At 34.5% G+C, this 19,336-nt stretch overlaps 1 protein-coding gene across 1 annotated transcript in view; it reads right to left on the bottom strand.

Moving 5' to 3' along the window:
- LOC150081563 (proto-oncogene tyrosine-protein kinase ROS-like) overlaps positions 1 to 19,336 on the bottom strand; it is a 356,247-nt gene that overhangs the window by 99,885 nt on the left and 237,026 nt on the right. Inside the window, exons 24-25 of the mRNA XM_090380246.1 lie at positions 16,373 to 16,511; positions 9,020 to 9,258 (exon numbers count right to left, since the gene is read on the bottom strand). Of these exons, the coding sequence (XP_090236372.1) occupies positions 9,020 to 9,258; positions 16,373 to 16,511 (378 nt within the window). The remainder of the gene's footprint in view (positions 1 to 9,019; positions 9,259 to 16,372; positions 16,512 to 19,336) is intronic.

Genomic DNA, 19,336 nt, shown 5'->3' on the forward strand with positions numbered 1-19,336 from the left:
AAAGGAACTGATGGGTTAAATGAGTATGGCCTATTCAGGTTCTGGCTAGAATTACTTTTTCTTGTCTGTTTGTAATGAAGCTGGAAGTCCATAATTTTAGTAGACGTTTAATTTGAAAGAGTTTATTATGAATTTGCACTAACCTTTACATATACTTTGAATATTCATTTTGTAATCTGTGTACAGTGCAAGGAAATTTGTTGGGGATGTGTTGGATGGGTGTTTGGCAGCATCATTCACAATTTCATTTCCTGGTATTCCAGTATGGCCTGGGATCCAGCAGAAAACAACCTTTATACATGGCAGAAACTTTCTCTTAATATCACACTACTCAAATTTGTACAGAATCTCCTATATGCAATAGTATCAAAAGCTTTCCTGGAATCTAAGTATATAATATCAAAATAATCTTTTTCGTCCAGTTCCTTTGTCACTGCATTGTAGTTGTTGTTGTTATGGAGGTTTAATGGCACATAAGCTGCTATGGCTATAATGTGCCTTGCATTGTAGTGTCTAATCAACTCTGTTCTGATGAGCTTTATTAATGGATGAGTTGTTGTTATTTGGTTTTTAGGAGCATTAGCAACTAAGGCCATATTGCTCCGGGAATATGCAGTGGTCATTCCCTGACCTTTCTGCATCCTCTGTATTTAGTGGTGACGGGCTCGAACCCCAGTCTAATCAAGAAGTGTGTGCTACGCACTGCTGCTCCTTCCCACCTGGCTACGGAGGCACCAATGGATGAGTAGGTTAGGAAGTGTTTTGCATGGCTAATAAGGAACTTTGTGAGTCTGTGTATGTTATGCTTTTGAATTGACAGGTGGAAAATATTTTCTATAGAAAGCTTTATGGAATATAATTTACTGGTGTAACTACTACATTCTGTGGGAAGTGATACAGAAATAGTAGTATCAGGGAGTACCACTTCTGAAGCTGATCCACTCTCAGACTTTGATCCATCAGTTTTTAGTAAAGTCGGGATAATAATGAGTATGCACAACACTCTGGCACAGAATGCAAGGAAAATCAGCAGAGACTTCTTTACTTATATAAAACTAGAAGGGGATGAAGCACTTTGATTTGTTAGATATGAATGGTTTAACTATTAATTATCCTGTTCAGGCTGCTAACAAAATGAATAGATATTATTCATCCACATTCACAAAATTGATAAAGGTATATCAGGCTTAATGTCTAAGTTTGCAGGTGATATGAAAGTTGGGAGAGTGGTTGATGACAGCAATCAGGGTATGCTTCTGCAACAAGATCTAGAAAAATTAGGTAGATTGGCTGAGAAGTGGTAATTAGAATATAATATTCACAAAATAACATATTAATGTGTGGTAGCACATTCACATTAGTGGAGAATGAAAAATACTTGAAGTGTCCAGTAAGATATGCAGTTATCTTAGGAATACAAATGGGCTTCTAGGACAGCTCATGGAGTTTTGTTAATGATACACAAGAATATTGCCAACAGGGACAAAGAGGTGATCATCCAGTTGTATAAGGCAATGGTTATGCCACAACTACATGTAGATCTCGAGATTTCATTTTAGGAAAGATGTGGATCTGTTGAAATGAGTGCAGAAAAGAGAAATGAGATTAATGAGTGGAAAAAGAGAATACTCTTACCAAGAAGGCTTCAGTATTGCAGTATCTGGAGATTAGCCATCTGCAAGGAGATCTAATTGAGGTGTTTAACAGTTTGAAAGGATTGGGCAAGCTAAATGCTGATGGCATCCTTCCTCAAACTATCAGAGGAGCGATTATTATAAGTGGATCTGGATAATTTCTCTCATAAAAATCACACCAAAAGAAGATCATGAAAACTTATGCTCAATCTCGTCCCCCCAACAACACCATTGCATCTCTATACAAGTGATATCTGCTTCTAGACTTGGATTTTGTGTTTGCTAGTCTACAAATAAATGCCAGTTACCAGTGCCTACCAGCTGCAATTATGACTTAAACATGAATGAAATCGCATATATTCTTAAATAAATTTGATCAAAATTTGTTTTACTTATTTAAAATTAGTTACAGTGAATTTATAATAAATTTAGTCTAAACAAAATACTCTGATTGTACTTTAATGTATAAATATGAAAGATTAAATTAATGGTATGATTATTTTATGCAACTAAACTGTACCTGATAATATTTTTGGGCAGAAAGCCTCAAACTGTGTAAATTCAAACTATGACATTGTATAGTACATTTATACCATTACTGCATAGTTCAATTTTTCAGACAAATTGAAGTTGTGCAGATTGGCCCCATTATGTAACATTCCATATTGTGAAAACTTCACGAGTCACCTTCCTTATACTTCAAATAAGTAATACTTCCCCATTAGAGAAGAATATTGTTACTTATTTTCATTGAGCACCAGCATTCAGACAGTAGTGTTTCAGCACTATCTAGCTTCTCATCAGTGAGTGGGTAGGTATAATTACATAAGAGGTATAAGGGGTGACAAACCAGTTGCGACTTATTTACAAAATATGAGAGATGCCAAAAGGTGCACTTATTAGACTAATAATATTTTAGGGCAGAAAGCCTCAAATGAGGTGAAATTCAAACTATGACATTGGTTAGTGCATAAGTTCATGGTGACAGTTGAATTTTTTAGACAAACCAAACTTGTGTACAATGGCATCATTATTGTAACATTCCATATTGTGAAATTGGTCACAACTTCATTTTGGCTAAAAAATTCAACTATGTATTAATGATGCAATTGCACTAACCAATGCCACAATCTAAACTGATAATGACTCTCTGTCTTGACTCACTCAACCATCCCTTTATAGATGGCAGAAACTTTCTCTTGATACCACACTGCTCAAATTTGTACAGCATCTCCTATATGCAATAGTATCAGAAGCTTTCCTGGAATCTAAGTATAAAATATCAAAATAATCTTTTTCATCCAGTTCCTTTGTCACTGCATTGTAGTTGTTGTTGTTGTTATGGAGGTTTAATGGCACATAAGCTGCTATGGCTATAATGTGCCTTGCATTGTAGTGTCTAATCAAATGGAGCAGAGAAGATCTCCCTTAACAAACCCACGCTGTGACTGAAGTATAACTGCATTCCTATCTCAATGGTTTCCGTATTACTTCTTTTACCAGTGACTCCATTATTTTCCCTGGAACAGAAGTTAAGTTAACAGGTCTGTAATTACTCATACCACCCTTTGATCCCCTTTGTGAATTAGAGATACATTTTCACATATCCAGTCCACAGGGACCTCTCCTGAATACAAAGTTGCTCTTGTAATTATGGCTAATGGTTTGCTTATCTCCTTTGCTGCTTCCCTTAATATGATTGGATTGATTCCATCTACTTCAGGTGCCTTTTTTATGTTTGATAAACTTCTGGCATTCCCTTCCTTAAAAAGGCCTCGTGTGAATGTAAATGCAAAATACCTATTCAGCCTGTCAGCAATCTGAGCAGGACCATCAAGAGTTAAACCATCAACATCAAGTGGCCCAATGTGATTCAACTGCTTCCTTCTATTGTTAATATAAGTAAAGAAGTCTTCGCTGCTTTTCTTGGCATACTTTGCCAAAGACATCTTGTAATCTAATTTGCATTGCCTAACCTCCTTTGTGACTTGATTACAGACTAGTTTATATATCTACATTGGCTTCTGTATCACCTGATAATTTATATGCGCCCATGCATTTTTCTTCTTCTCTGCTTTACATTTTAATAGTCTCTGACATCCGTTTAGGTCTAAGCCTTGAACAGTATTTCTTCGCTGTTATGAAAAGCCGAGTAACTTCTTTGATTACTACCCAGAATACTTCCCATTTAGAATTTGCTGTTGGTAATATCATCAGTTGGTCCTGCTGCACAGAATTTAAAAACTGTCTGAGATCAACGTAGTCACCCTTATGAAAGCAAAAGCATTTCCCTTTACCCTTGACAGTAGTTAAGTCTTTAATTAAATTCCACACTAGTACACTGTGATCCCTGCTACCCAGTGGATCTTTACCTGTAGATTCTTAATGCATGAAGAATCACTGCTGATAAAAAAATCAAGAGTACTGCTTCCACTTGTTGTCTCTCTAACATGTTGCTGTAGGAAACAGTCATTTAAGAAATCTACAAAACCCTTGTTAGTGTGTGAGTGACCAATCCACAAATTGCATTCAACATCTGGAAAGTTGAAATCTTCTATTATGGGACATTCTGATTTGCTGGCTCACTCTATTTTCCTGTATAGCTGTTTAGTATACTCATGAGAGTCATTAGTCTAGTCCTATAACACACACGGCTACTCTCAATTTTGCTTTCCCATTTCTTACATCACACAAAACTGACTTAACATTGCACTTGTCACCAATGTCTACTGGATGCACTGAATTAAATTTAATATGCTTCTTAATTAAGAGCATAACCCTTCCACATCTCCTGTCCTGCCTGACCTTCCTGTATATATTGTACTTCCCATATCAAATTCAGTATCACTTATGTTTGAGGGACATGATGTCTCCGTTATTCCTACAATGTCTGCATTTGATGACATAATCAGTACTTCAAATTCATCAAATTTAATTACAATTCTCCTAGCATTAGTGTGCATGCATTAGTGTCATAGCATTACCATACAAGTATACATGCACATGTTCTTATTCTTAGTTACCCTAACACAGCCCATGTATTTATTTGTTCCATGAATACCCACAGCAGAGCTTGAAATCCCAGACACCTTGCCTTCCAAGGCTACTGCTTTTACCAATAGTAGCAGTGCAAGAATCATTTTCAACTCTGCTCTAGTTAAACTATTAGTCTATGTATCCTCCCAAGCTAGCAGTTTTCCAACCCACCTAACACTGTCTCAATAGCATCAGCAAATATTCTTGCACCCCTTCTACTCAAGTGTATCCCATCCCTGTAAAAACAGTCTCTCTTGTCAACAAGCACAGACCATGCTGAAAAAAATTCTACCCCATGAACCTTGCACATTCTCTCCAGGGCTGAATTGATTGAAAAGGCTCTCAACATATACTCCCTCTTATCATGTCTGGACAGAATTGCAGACACTTTCAAATTCAATCTTAACTCAACTTTTTCCCAACATTGCTGTGTACTTGTTAAGTAAGTCCTTAGATCTCCTACTCTTAATATCAATAGCGCCAATGTATACAACAGTATCACATTTTGTGCCCTTAAAAGATGATATCTGCTCTTCAATGTCATCTGCTTTTGCCCCCCCTGGCAGATGTAACTTGATGCTATTGCACCTATCCTTTTAAACAATTTAAAATACCGTTTCCCTAAGAATACCGATAACAGCTAGCTCATGTGTGACCAGAGCATTGTGCCTTGGGGATTGCCACTGTGTTGCCTGATGATCAAGGATAAGCACTGGTGTTGATATGGGCAGTTGTGAGCTTGATGGGCCCCCATTTTAATTCCTTAAAGGGCATCTATCCTACTCTTCAAACTTACATAAATGTCCATCAGAATAATGCTGAGTTGGCACCTAATTTTTTCACACTCTTTGCACCTGGCACACACACAAAGAAATTCCCCCCCTTTGGCTAAATCATGTCCTGTTTCAAAAGGTCTGAAAACATTTCACAAGCACAAGTTGCACAATTTGTAAGGCTGTGATACATTCGGGAATTGTTTCCCCTTCGTTTCTCCCCTGAGCCATGGCAATTTGGCTACTTTGTATTTGTTGCTCTAGTCTAGGGCATAATTTCTGTTTAAATACAGTTTAATTGACTAACAATGAAAATTAATAAATTTAATTGATTAATTGGCAACTACACTAAGCTAACAGATTCCTAAGTGCAGTGGTATGTATTCTGCTATCAAGTTTTATGTTATACCTTACCCTATCAAGTTCAAGATATACATATGCTATACTGTTATGATTGCATGTTGAATTAGTTATATCCTTACTAAAAAGTAAAATTCCTTAGCTAAACACCAAAAGATATATGCTCAACGAGTGATCAGACCCTTTGATCTACTTATTTGTCACAATTAAAACCCCACGGCACTACTTGTTACGTGCTATGATATTTGCACCAAAACACTGATACAACAGCGGTAGACCAGGGTTCGAACCCGTCACCACCAAATACGGAGGATGCAGAAAGGTCAGGGAATGCCCACCACATATTCCTGGAGCAATATGGCCTTAGTTGCTAATGCTCCTAAAAACCAAATAACAACAACAACAGCGGTACAAATAGTAAGACGTAACTTACAAAATCACTAACTAAATTTAAAAATATGCTAATGAAAATGACTGACTATTTAAACTATTTGTAAAACACAATTCAATATGTTAATTAATCCAAAAAGGGGAGGTAAAAAGTTCCAAAAAAAAAAAAACAAACATCATTCACACAAGCTCAAAAGTCTGTATCCTGGCACTTATAATCTTGCACCCTAGTAGCAGACAATCTCATGGAAATGTCATGGCGCTTAGTATTAGTAGTGGCAAATAATGTTAGAAAGCAAGCTTGCTACATTCAATGCTTTGAACCAGCTCTTCTATTTTGTTGATCTTTTCACTTTTTGCATGAATGCATTGTTTCTATACATATTCCTGCCTATCTTTGTACATTACCTGTCCACCTTTGTCTAGTTCTTCCTTGAATTTATTCAAACTACCCACTTCCAACTTCCACAACAACAGATGGAAATTCGTTCCAATAATCAACCACCTGCTAAAAGCAAACTCCTGCACATCTATCCTGCAACCATCCTTCCTCAATTTGAATTTATGCCCCTTCATGTGTAATCTAAGCAAAAGGAAGAATGCCATCAGTATCAGCTTGCTTAATCCATTCAAATTTAAGGCTTTGGCCTTAAACATTTCAATCAGATCACCTTGCAGGTGCCTAGTCGACAGACACTGCAGTACTGAAGCATTTCTGAGCAAGACCACGCTACTTTTGTTCCCTTCACCACTCTCGCACTTCTGCACCAATTCCAGCAGATTTATAGAAAGCCTCCAGACCTGTATGCAGTACTCAAGATGTAGCCAATCCACTGCCTTGCACAATCAGACAATCACCTCCTTATCCCTTCGTGCAAAGTTCCTGTATATCATTGACAAAACCCCATGAACTGCCATGGCAGCCTATCTGCATTGCTCAGAGAACTTATCTGACTGCACAATTACCCAAGGTGTTTTTCATTTTCCAGTATACCGAGTGTATTACTACTCAGCTGGTACGTTTATTTGCAATTACTGCTACCCATATGTAGTACCTTGCATTTGCCAATGCTGAACTTCAACTACCATTTCTCAGCCCATATGCCTAATTTTTCTAGGCAGATGGGCTGAGAATGGAACATAGGTCCCATTAAATAATGTCAACCAGTTCAGGGAAACCACAGAAACTGATATTAGTACAAGGACAATATGTAGGGAGCTGCATATCATTGGATTTTACAAAAGGACTGCAATAAACAAATCAAACATCAACATGCATTGCACAGTTTCAATTTTCCTGGTGCATAGCACATCATCAGTAGTTACTGAACGCTGAAAGCTGTCCTATGGGGTGACAAATAATAGTATATGATTGTCTGGTTTAATGACCAGAATGTGTTGTCTCAACTGTGAAATTTTGTGGGTGTTGTCTCAATTGTACTTCAGACCTGTATACCAAATTACCATTTTGTGGGTGTTGTCACAATCTGGAGTTACTTCTTGTGGTATAGACAAATGGTTGTCATTGCTGGAATAAGAAATGCCACATGGTACAGATTATGAACAATTCCACTCTTTCTACACTGTGGAAGTAGTAAGGGGTGAGCCGTTTCTGTTTCAGCATGCTAATGCCATATTGCTCTGCTGTATAGTGAGTGCAACAGCTTCACTGGGCTGCTCAGAGCACATACCTCAACTGCATCAAACATTTTTTTGTAAAGAACTGGAACATCAGTTTCAGGCCAAGACAACATCCCTGCAATCAGCAGCTGAATTAAATGTTGCGCTGAAGGAGAAAATGACCAAATTACCATTTTCCTGTTAACAAATCTACTTTGGAGTCTACCAAAAACATCACTTCCACAAAAACTTTGGAGTCTATCAACACTTTGTTCCTCTCACCAGTCTTGTTGTACAGAATAGGGCAACAAGACTGGTAGAGGAACAAAGGGATGCTCTTACCAAGAAAAGCTGCAGTTCTGCAAATTGCAGAACTGCAGCTTTTCTTGCAGGTACCTAGTCTCCAGACTAGGTACCTGCAAGGTGATCTCATTGAGATGTTTAAGGCTTTAAATGGAATGCCAATAGATTCTTCTTCTTCTTGCTCAGACTATGCACATGAGGGGACATAAATGTTCCCTCATGTGCATAAATGTTCAAATTGAGGAAGGACAGTTGCAGAATAGATATGTGGAAATTTGCCTTCAGCCAATGGGTGGATGATTGCTGGAACAAGTTTTCATCTGTTATTGTGGAAGTGGATAATTTGAATAAATTAAAGGAAGAACCAGACAAACTATTGGAGGGAATGTACTGTGAAATGGGATTATTATTTTTTTTTTTTTGGCTGATGCTGCTTTATATGTTGCTTTCTTACATCATTTGTCACTACTACTACTAATACTAAAAAAAAAAGGTTGCGGTGTTTAATTCAGCTCATTATATATATAATACACTGAATTTTGTATGCTTAAAATATTACATTTCACTGAGCAGAACAAATTTTCAGATATATAAACCATAGTTAATACATTGTAATATCCACATTGGTACTACATATTGTAATATCTACTGTTATTACACATTGTAATATATACAGTAACTGAGTTTGTTGCATGTATTTTGTTAAAAATATAATATTGCTATCAATGATATATTATATTTTTAACATAAATTTTCTCCATATTTCCTATACCACCAACTGAATATTTTTAACTATATTATCTAAAAAGATTTTTAAATTTATAACCAATTTAAATCATATATGAAATTCATTAATTATGATAGCAAATTTGTACAGCAAAAGGTAAAATGTTGAATAATTACCACTATGTAATGTGTTGTTGAGGAAGAAAGCAATTGTAATGGCATAGTATAACGATCTGCTACAACTCCTGGCTGTTGAGAGTATATAACAGATTGACCACTTCTCTGACTACCTTCAGCTCTCCAGCGTACCTCATACCATATTCGATCACCATTGGGAATAATAGGAGGTTTCCACTGGACATCTATTTGATATGGGGTCACAGGTTCTGCAGTTACATTTACTGGAGCTGTAGGAGCTATGGACAACAAAGCATTTCAAAATATAAATGTTTATCTGATATAATTTTTCAGATTTATAAATATAAATTAAATATCATTTTACAATTGTGGACTTAAGTGTAATACCAGAATTTTAAAACCTGCTTTTTTATTTTTATTTATTTTTTTTTTGAGAATCCAAATAACAAAGATTTCAAAAATGGGGTCACAGGTTCTGCAGTTACATTTACTGGAGCTGTAGGAGCTATGGACAACAAAGCATTTCAAAATATAAATGTTTACCTGATATAATTTTTCAGATTTATAAATATAAATTAAATATCATTTTACAATTGTGAACTTAAGTGTAATACCAGAATTTTAAAACCTGCTTTTTTATTTTTATTTATTTTTTTTTTGAGAATCCAAATAACAAAGATTTCAAAAATTGTACTAAACAATTAGAGAGTGACCAGATGTAAACAAATAATAGCTCAGCAACATGTAAGGTTGCTGCCCAATTTTTTTGCACATGAAGTGGATTTTTTGTGTGATTTTTGGTTCATGTTTAATGTTTTCTTATGTTAAATTCAATTTAAGATTTTCCTTTAGTATTACTGCTGTTTTATTAATTAAAGTATTAGTAATAAATCTTATCAATTTTGACAACTTCTGGAATTCAGAACTAGTGATTATTGAATTGAATTAAGATATTATTTAATAGATACAAAGAAGATTACTACATTAAAAAAAATGAATAATCATGAGGCTTCTTTTAAAAATTAAAAAAAAATGTAAGAATTTTTAATAATGACTTAAGTTACAATTTTTTAAATTCTGAAAAAAAAAAAAACAGTGGTAAACTTACTACCATGAGTCACACATACATAAATTTGACAAACACACTCACTCATGAAATGGTTAAAGATAATAATGATTCAGATAAAACTATCTCCTTCACATGTGGTTTTTGATTTAATTTACACCAGCCCTCCCAGTATTCTGGATGTTTTACAAAAGGCAGTTATGATGTTTTTTTTTTTTTTTTTTTTTTTTATGTAAACCCCAAACACGAGAGGTATTAGAACCTATAGTACTTAGTACCATGCTTGGGTTGGATGTTGAGAAGATGAAAGAAGATATTTATTGACATTGGACTTGAACTTCTGTAGACTGTAATTTTCAGGAAATATGTATGAAGGAAGGTTGTTCCAGAAAACGGCAGTTGAATGAATAAACGAGGAAGATGAAAAGTTGGTTTTGTGAGTTTGAAGTTGGACAATAAATGGATGTTGGCTGGTGGTGGCACGGGTTCGGACTGTTTTGAAAGAGAGAGCGGGAATTATAGAAGCCGATTCAGACGAACAGTGCCCATGGAAGTATTTGTAGAAGAGGCATGTAGCAGAAAGAGTACGTCTATGAGACAGCGAGTGGAGAGACTCTGTTAGAGATGAATCATTAATTAACCTAACTGCCCTCTTCTGAATGGAATCAAGAAGTCTGAGAGAGGTTTTGGGGGCACCACCCCAGATGTGGGAACAATATTCCATGGCAGGGCGGATTTGTGATTTATACAGAGTGAGAGCAGTTGGAATAAAAGTAACGCCGAGAGTGAAAGAGAAAACCAAGTTTTTTAGATGCAGAGGAAGCAATATTTGTAATGTGCTTGTGCCAACAGAGATTAGAAGTCAGATTAGTAATCCCCAAAAGAGATATATCATTTTGCCTCAAAATCGGAGTGTCACTAAAAATAAGCATAGGAGCAGAAGAATCCTTTTTGTGAGATATAAGACAAGGCTGAGTTTCAGAAGGGTTGAAATCAACTAAGTGTCACTGCCCCACTGGAGAATTACCTGAAGATTGGCATTTAAGGAATTGGTAGCAGATTTTTGAGAAGTTGAAGCTGATTGAGCAGGGCAAGGTTTCTCAAAATGGAAAGTATAATGCAATGTGCTATCATCGGCAAAACTATGGATAGGATTTCCAGTCAATGGAAGAAGGTCATTAATATACAAGAGGAAAAGAGTGAGGGAAAGAACTGAACCTTGGGGGACACCGGCATTAGTGGAGAAGTTAGAAGACAGCGAGCCATCTACTCTCAGTGAGTAATCAGATATTCTTAGCTACTCTAACACAATCCATGTGTTTACTTGTACTGCAATGAATCCCAGCAGTCTCTGAAATATCCTGCATCTTGTTTTCCAGGCTGTTGCTCATTCCAATAGAAGCAGTGCAAGAATCACTTTCACCTCTGCCAGTGGCTACTGTTAATCTATTAGTCCTTGTATCCCCCACAAGCTAGCAGTTTTCCGACCCACCTAACACTGCCTTGATAGCATCAGCAAATATTCTTGCACACTTTCTATTTAAGTGTATCCCATCCCTGTAGAAGCAGTTTCTCCTGTTAACAAGTACAGACCAGGCTGAAAAAAATTCTACCCCTTGAGCCTTGCACAATCTTTCCAGGGCCGAATTGATTGACAAGGCTCTCATCATATACTCCCTCCTATCGTGTCTGGGCAGAATTGCAGACAATTTCAAATTACACCCTATTTTCTTAATATTCTCAATATTCATTTTCTTAATATTCATTGGTAAAAATTCTTGATGTTTTTCTTCATTCAACTTCAATTTCAATTCATTTAAATTGACAAAAGTTTCAAACAGAAATATCTTGAGATTCAATTAGTTTTAGAATATGTTTATGAAAAGTTGAAGCTTGACTGTGAATGAAAAATAACCATGATTCAACTAACGGATCATAAAAAATGTTTTTGAGAATTGTGGGACATCTTTCTTGATCCTTTCTAAAACTTGTAGAAGTGTCAACCATCTAGTTTTACTGTAACCTAGTAGTTTTTTTATAGTGAACATGTATATCATCACATATTTACTTAAATTTTTCAATTCTAATTGTGTAGATGTAAAAGTATGATAAATTTTCACTAATACAACTTCAGTATCAACTGGGAGGCATTCTACACCAATACTGATTCAGTTGTTGCATACGTGGCTGGCACAATTGACACCAGTCAATTTATTGCCGAAGGTTTTTTGAATTTTATGGAAAATGTTGTTTTTGCCTTTTTTTTGGGGACCACCAACATTATAATTGGTATTGTCCACACATAAAGCAATTAATTTTTCAGTAGTTTCATACCTGTCCAGCGATTCGTTGATGCAAGTTGTTATAATGTCAGAATTTTCACCTGGTAGTTGCTTTGCACACAGAACCTTAATTTTAACACCTTGGTTTGGTAAAAAATACCTCACAAGAATCAAGCACAACTTTATAATACCATGATTAGAACAATCTGAATAAATGGCAACATAATTTACTTTAGATAAATCAGCTTTGACTAAAGTAACAGAGTATGTACCGAAAACATTTCGAACAATAACTTCCATTTTTGTCCTACCACAAGAATAATTTTTGTCAAAACACTTTTTGATTAATTTTGAAGGGCAGTCATTTGAACGAAATGAATGGTTATGTTGCACTGAGTGATAACACCAAGTTGCTTCTTTAAGGGCCAAGTGTTTCACTTTCACTTTGTCATCAAAAGTTTTGTTTCTGAGGAATAAGTTTACTTGATGAAGCCCTAACATCAGCTTCTTTGTGTTTTGCTGTGCAATTGCTGCTTTGCCACTATTCCGATACTAAAATTAGCTGAACACTTCTCACACCTGACATAACTTTCCACACTAGCTTTTTTAATGAAAGGAAACTCTTCCTGAAACTTTTCATCGAAAACAGGTGGAACATGAAGAGAAGCCACTGCTTCTCTTCATGTTCCAATTCATGGTTCTGGAGGTACTCACAAATTAGCATGGTATTCTTAACAGTTACACATGGCAGCTGAGTAACATTTTGCAATATTATACAATTCATATTACTCTTAAATTTGTAGTTCTAGACATTAAAGGACATTACAAATTCTTTATTTAATGAAGATTTAATTACTGATCAAAACAATAAAAATAAGCAAGAAAATTCTTCTCATCAAATCCACAACTTGAACAGGTCAGATGAAATCCTTGAAACTTAATATTCTTTACTAAATGAAGATTTAATTACTGATCAAAACAAAGAGAATGAAAAAGAGAATAATTTATATCAAATTCACAACTCAGAAGCAACAAATGCAACTCTGGCCTGCCCATTAGAAGATGAAGAAAATTACATTTGTGAAATTGGATGAGACAGACAAAACTTCTGGAGCATTGGATGATGATCCTGTAAAATGGCTGTCCCATCCTTCTGACAGCGCGAGAATGTTTCTAGCAAAACACAATCCGATTCAAATTAATGATTATGATTTTCCATTGGATGAACATGGTAGAAAATTTAGTATTTCATTTTACACCAAAATTCTTTAAATAGAGAAAGAAACTATAGAAACTGGCTTTTATATTCTAAGTTCAAAGACAAAGTATTTTGTTATTACTGTTATGTTTCACAACCAATCTTCAAAATCAGCTTTAGCCAATGAAGTTATTTGTGACTGGAAACACTTAGGTTCTCAATTAAAAGAACATGAAACATCACTTGCATACAAAAAAGCACACATGCAATTACTAGAACTGAAAAAAAAAGCTGAATAAGCAGCAAACAATCTATAGTATTCAACAAAGTCAAGTAAACACCCATATAGAACATTGGTGTGATGTTCTTAAAAGAATAATATTATGTGTCCAGTATTTAGCCAAGCATAATAATGCTCTTCATCACACTAACAGCACAATATTTAAAGAAAACAATGTAAAATTATTTCTAGGTTTAGTAGAAACGATTTCGAAATTTTATGCTACAATGGCTGAACGGGTAAGACAGAAAAAAATAATGAAATAAATTTTCACTATCTAGGATGGAGAATTCAAAATGAGATTATTATTTTAATGGGTAATAAAGTGAGAAAGGAAATCATAAATAAAATAAAAAAAGTAAATATTAATCAGTTCAACAAGATTGTACCAGGGGTAAAAGTCATGCTGAAAAACTAACATTTATTACATGTATTGTTGAACTACCAGAAGAAGAAAACAAGGAAGTTGAAATTAATAAGTATTTCATTGGTTTTACATCTGTTGCAAAAAGTACAGGTTTTGACTTAAGAAAAAACAGCTTTCAATTTTAGGCATTGATTTAAAAGATTGTCGAGGGCAAGCCTATGATAATGGTGCTAACATGGTTGGTAAAGAAAAAGGTGTACAAGCCAGAATTTTGGGCAAAAATCAAGAAGCATTCTTTGTACCTTGAATGGTGCATAGTTTGAATTTGTTACTAGGAGACATGGCCTCAACTGTGCTCATAGTAATGACATTCTTTGGAATAATTCAATGATATTTTCTGGATCTGCCCAAAGATGGAACAGCTTGATGAAACATATATCAAATTTGACCTTACAACTACTCTTGGACACACAATAGGAGTGCCGACTAAATGCTGTTAAAGCAAGATTTAATTTAGACAAGATATGAGATATCTTGTCTAAATTAAATAGATGTTTGTTTGTTATTTGGTTTTTAGGAGCATTAGCAACTAAGGCCATATTGCTCCATGAATATGCGGTGGTCATTCCTGACCTTTCTGCATCCTCCGTATTTGGTGGTGACGGGCTCGAACCCCGGTCTAATCAAGAAGCGCATATTACGCACTGCTGCTCCTTCCCACCTGGCTACAGAGGCGCCTCTAAATTAAATAGAAGAGTTCAGCAAAACAACAGAAGATCATCAAATAAAGAGCAAATCATAGTCTTTGGGGGAAAATGAAATTAATTTAGAATTGCGCCATTCACAGTTATTTGATATGAACTGTTGCTTGCTATTAATAATGTTAGCAAAGGCTTACAAAAACCCAAAAAAAATCTAAGTTTAGTATTTCGCTTTTAAAAGGATTAAAATATATTTTAAAAAATTTTAGAGAACATTTGCATGACTATGAAGGGATAGATTCACATTCAAATAACCCTGAAACTAATTTCTACAGAGACTATTTTCTGGACTATTTGATCTATAATATATTAACATTATAGATCAAAGTATAGTCTTGACTGAAGAGAGATTTGAACAAACTGAGCAATATACTGCAATTTTCGGTTTTCTTTATAATATCCCAGCATTTAAAAATTTGAAAGAAGAACTTAAGATGGTAAAAATCGCAATATAAATGATAGCAATTTATATGATTAAATTAACATATATTGTAATATTTTCTGCGATAACGATATTTATCATATGCAACCCCATTACAATGTTTGAACATGATATGTAAAATTCATGGTTCATTTCCGAATCTAAGTATTGCTTTAAGAATTTTATTGACAATTAATTCCAGTTGTTACTGCTGCAGCAGAGTAAAGTTTTTCCAAATTGAAATAAATAAAAAACTATCTAAGAACTACAATGACTCAAGAAAGGGTGTCTAATTTGGCATCAATGTCAACTGAACACAAATTATGTGAAAATCTTGATTATAAAAACATAATTAGTGATTTTGCTGAAATGAAGGCAGGAAAAATAAACTTAACAGAATAAATATATAATAATTTATGAATTACGTGTCTTTATTTTATTACTCATCCAAATGTTACCGGCCCATCAACAGAATACCCAGACCTACACAACAATAATTAAATTCAGTTGTTTTTGATATTTTGTCGACTTTTAGTCATGATCACAGGAAAGACTCCTGTGATCATGAACCTGGTCGAAAAGCCCCATCTGCTTCGGGGAAGTAGCAAAATTCTTTAGTCTCTTAATATTTAAGAGGATTCTTAATGTTTTTTTATGTCTTAATAATATTAGTTTTAAAGTATTAAAAGTATGCATTCACTATGTATCTATTTGGTCCCATAGCAGTTAAGTTGTTTTAAAAATATGGACGTTTTGTATTCTCTCGTTCAAGATTGGGGTGGTAGTTCGATGTATTTTGGGATCAGGCTTGGGGTTCGTGGGTTCCTGATTCTGTGGTGCACTGGATCACTGATCTTGTCTACGAGAGAGTGGAATACATGTAATCGATTTGCATAGTTATTCAACTATGGAGAGTATCAGCACCGAAAAAAAGAAAAAAAAAAGAAGTCTCAATACTATAGGAAAAGGGAGCAAAAAGGATATCAAAATTTCTAAGGCAGTTGATAAAATTCTTACCTCCTTCTCGAGTGGGATAAACTGCAACAGGACCAGAAGCAGTTACACTGTGACTGTAATAATTGCTAATGGCTGCTTGGAAGGTGTAATTTGTATATGGCTGTAGTCCATGAACAGTTAACGAATTATTATATGTTTTCTGTAAAATAATATATAAAGAAAAAACTGCATGAGCAGCATTAATTACATATTTATCTAGCATTTGTTATTTAATTTATTAAAAACATATGCACAATATGCTCATTTTAAAAAGTTGCCATCTTTCATCAGTTTTTTTTTTTTTTTTTTTCTTTTTTTAAACTTTGATGAAAGATGGCAACTTTTCAATTAGTGATATTTATGGAAAATGTTTCTGAAGTTGTATTGCCACTATTTATTTACCAATTGATTTTTTCTCTTTTTGAAAAAAAATTGTAATCTAATCTGTGGCTCTAGGAAAATGGTGCCATGACACTATCTGTGTCTTTTTTTTTTTTTTTTTTTTTTACAGAATAAACTCAGATTGAGGACATGATACACAAATAAAGCATTATTTACTGGCTATAATAGACAAAATTATGCAATATTTAGTAAAAAATAATAATAATAAAGAAATAATAAAAAAAAAAAATATATATATATATATACTAAAAAAAAAATTCATTTATTTCTGCAATTTGACATTTATAGAGACATTCCCAGCATAACATACATCAATTTGCGATGACTTAGGTAATTATTCTCAATTCTAAGGCTACACATATATAGCTTAAAAATCTACAATACTAATAATTATATAATTAAACTCCTCTTTACAAATTGATTACCTATAAATATTTTGACCTTATTTTGAATTTTTTAAAACCTTCTCTAATGAGTCTCTGTTTTTCTCTTACTTATTTGACCAGTTATTTTTCCAACCAGTTTCTTTAGTATTCAACCTGGTCATAAATGTTATGAAATGAGCCATTTTTCTATTTAATATTTTCCAGACATTCTCATATTATCTTTTCATTATAAAAAAAAAAAAAAAAAAAAAAAACACTATACTGATACGAGTTTCCAAAACTTTTTGCTGCAGACAATTTAAGAAATGATATTTAAATATTATAATGGAGTCAGGTTACAAACTCTACAAATTTTCTGGTCCTTGACATTTCTATAACTCAGCATATTTTGATCTTGTCCATGGAAATTTTTGGAACATCAGCTATTTATGTGTCTGTAGGAGGGTGTTCATGGACTGATTTGTATGTTGTGTGGGATAAAAAAAACTCAGGAGTAACTTGTGGGAGGGGAGGCTCTCTCTCTCTCTCTCTCTCTCTCTCTCTCTCTCTCTCTCTCTCTCTCTCTCTCTCTCTCTCTCTCTCTCTCTCTCTCTCCTCCCACCCAAGACAGCTAAGTACAGCAGTAAGGGAAGAGACCTTTAAACATTCCTCCCTTCTCCAAATGGATTTGAAGTCAGACTTCTCGAAATGATTGAAAAAACACAGAACAGCTTTCATACAGGGTCCATCACCACAACAACACCAGCATTTTATTACTGCAGCCAAATTTTCTACCAGGTTCCAGCTCATGGCCATTCAATAACCTAAACAATCAACAAAAAGAAAAGACTATGCGACTCTTCAGCAAACGACAGCTAATCCTTTAAATGCAAAAACCATTCAAAAAGGAATGAGGGAGACAGCTCAATTCAAACAGAATAAATATGACCTATGTAAAATCAGTGCAGATCTCTTCCAAATTAGAGTGATTCTTCCTGTTTGAATAGAAAAAGAATGCGGCTGCTGTTTAAGTAATGCAGTTATGATAATAATAAAGATAGAAGAACACTTTACTGTAATTGATAAATGGTTTATTAAATTTACAGGTCTATAAATATAAACACTGGGATAAAATTTGAATTCACATTATGCAAAATATTATGATTACTTTTTTGAGATTTTCGTTTGTGTTAGAAAAGAACTGAAAAACTAGAACCTTACATTACTGCTTAAAGTCCTTTGTTGGTTACTTAAAATAAAAACAAAATAAAGGACCATATTCATTAATACAAGTTTCTAGTTTTTCAGTTGTCTATCAAAAATGAAGAACTTGAACAAGAGGTTGTAAGTTACAGGTAACTTAAATCCAAATCGCCAGTCTTGGGGAAATCCAGAAATAGACACTTTGTCTTCTAATTTCTATCAGAAATTAGAAGACAAAGAGCCATTTACTAACATTGAGTGGTAAGTAAAAAACTGGCTACCCAAATGCAAAAAAACAGAGGGCAAACCATAAAATGAAAGATTGTTTAGAAGATCATTATACCAAACACAATTAAAAGCTTTAGAAATGTTGAGAGAAATTGCTTGAGTTTTATAAACTTTTCTATCAATCAGTAACATAAGCAAAGTCATCATTTGTGGTTCAGCACTGAGAGAATCCATACTCTGACCAGTGAATTAGGTAGAAGGTTTCAAGACAGTATAAGAGTTGGTGGCTAAGGGATTTCTCCATTACTCTGAAAAGAATTCAGGAAAGTGCAATGAGGATAATAATTGTAAAGGAAGGGTTTGTCATTCTCTTTTTAGGAATTAGCTGGATATGAGAAAACTTTAATGAAGAAGCCAAAACATCACATCAGTAGAATAAGCAAATTTTAAAAAGGAGACATAAAACAGAAAGGAAAAGTGTTAATTCTGAGCGCACACATTTTGAAAACAAATGGATAAATGCCATTAGGACCTGGAGACCACCTGGTTTCAATTCAAGATCCTTTAATGATCTTCTACCAGAAGACCACGGCAGGGATTGAATGGAAATGTGTTCAATATTGGAAAGGAAAAGTGTTAACTCTGAGCGCACACATTTTGAAAACAAATGGATAAATGCCATTAGGACCTGGAGACCACCTGGTTTCAATTCAAGATCCTTTAATGATCTTCTACCAGAAGACCACGGCAGGGATTGAATGGAAATGTGTTCAATATTGTAGGGCAG

The sequence above is a fragment of the Mastigoproctus giganteus genome, chromosome 8 (assembly GCF_048544385.1).
Source record: "Mastigoproctus giganteus isolate SK-2022 chromosome 8, ASM4854438v1, whole genome shotgun sequence".
NCBI classification, from domain to species: domain Eukaryota; kingdom Metazoa; phylum Arthropoda; class Arachnida; order Uropygi; family Thelyphonidae; genus Mastigoproctus; species Mastigoproctus giganteus.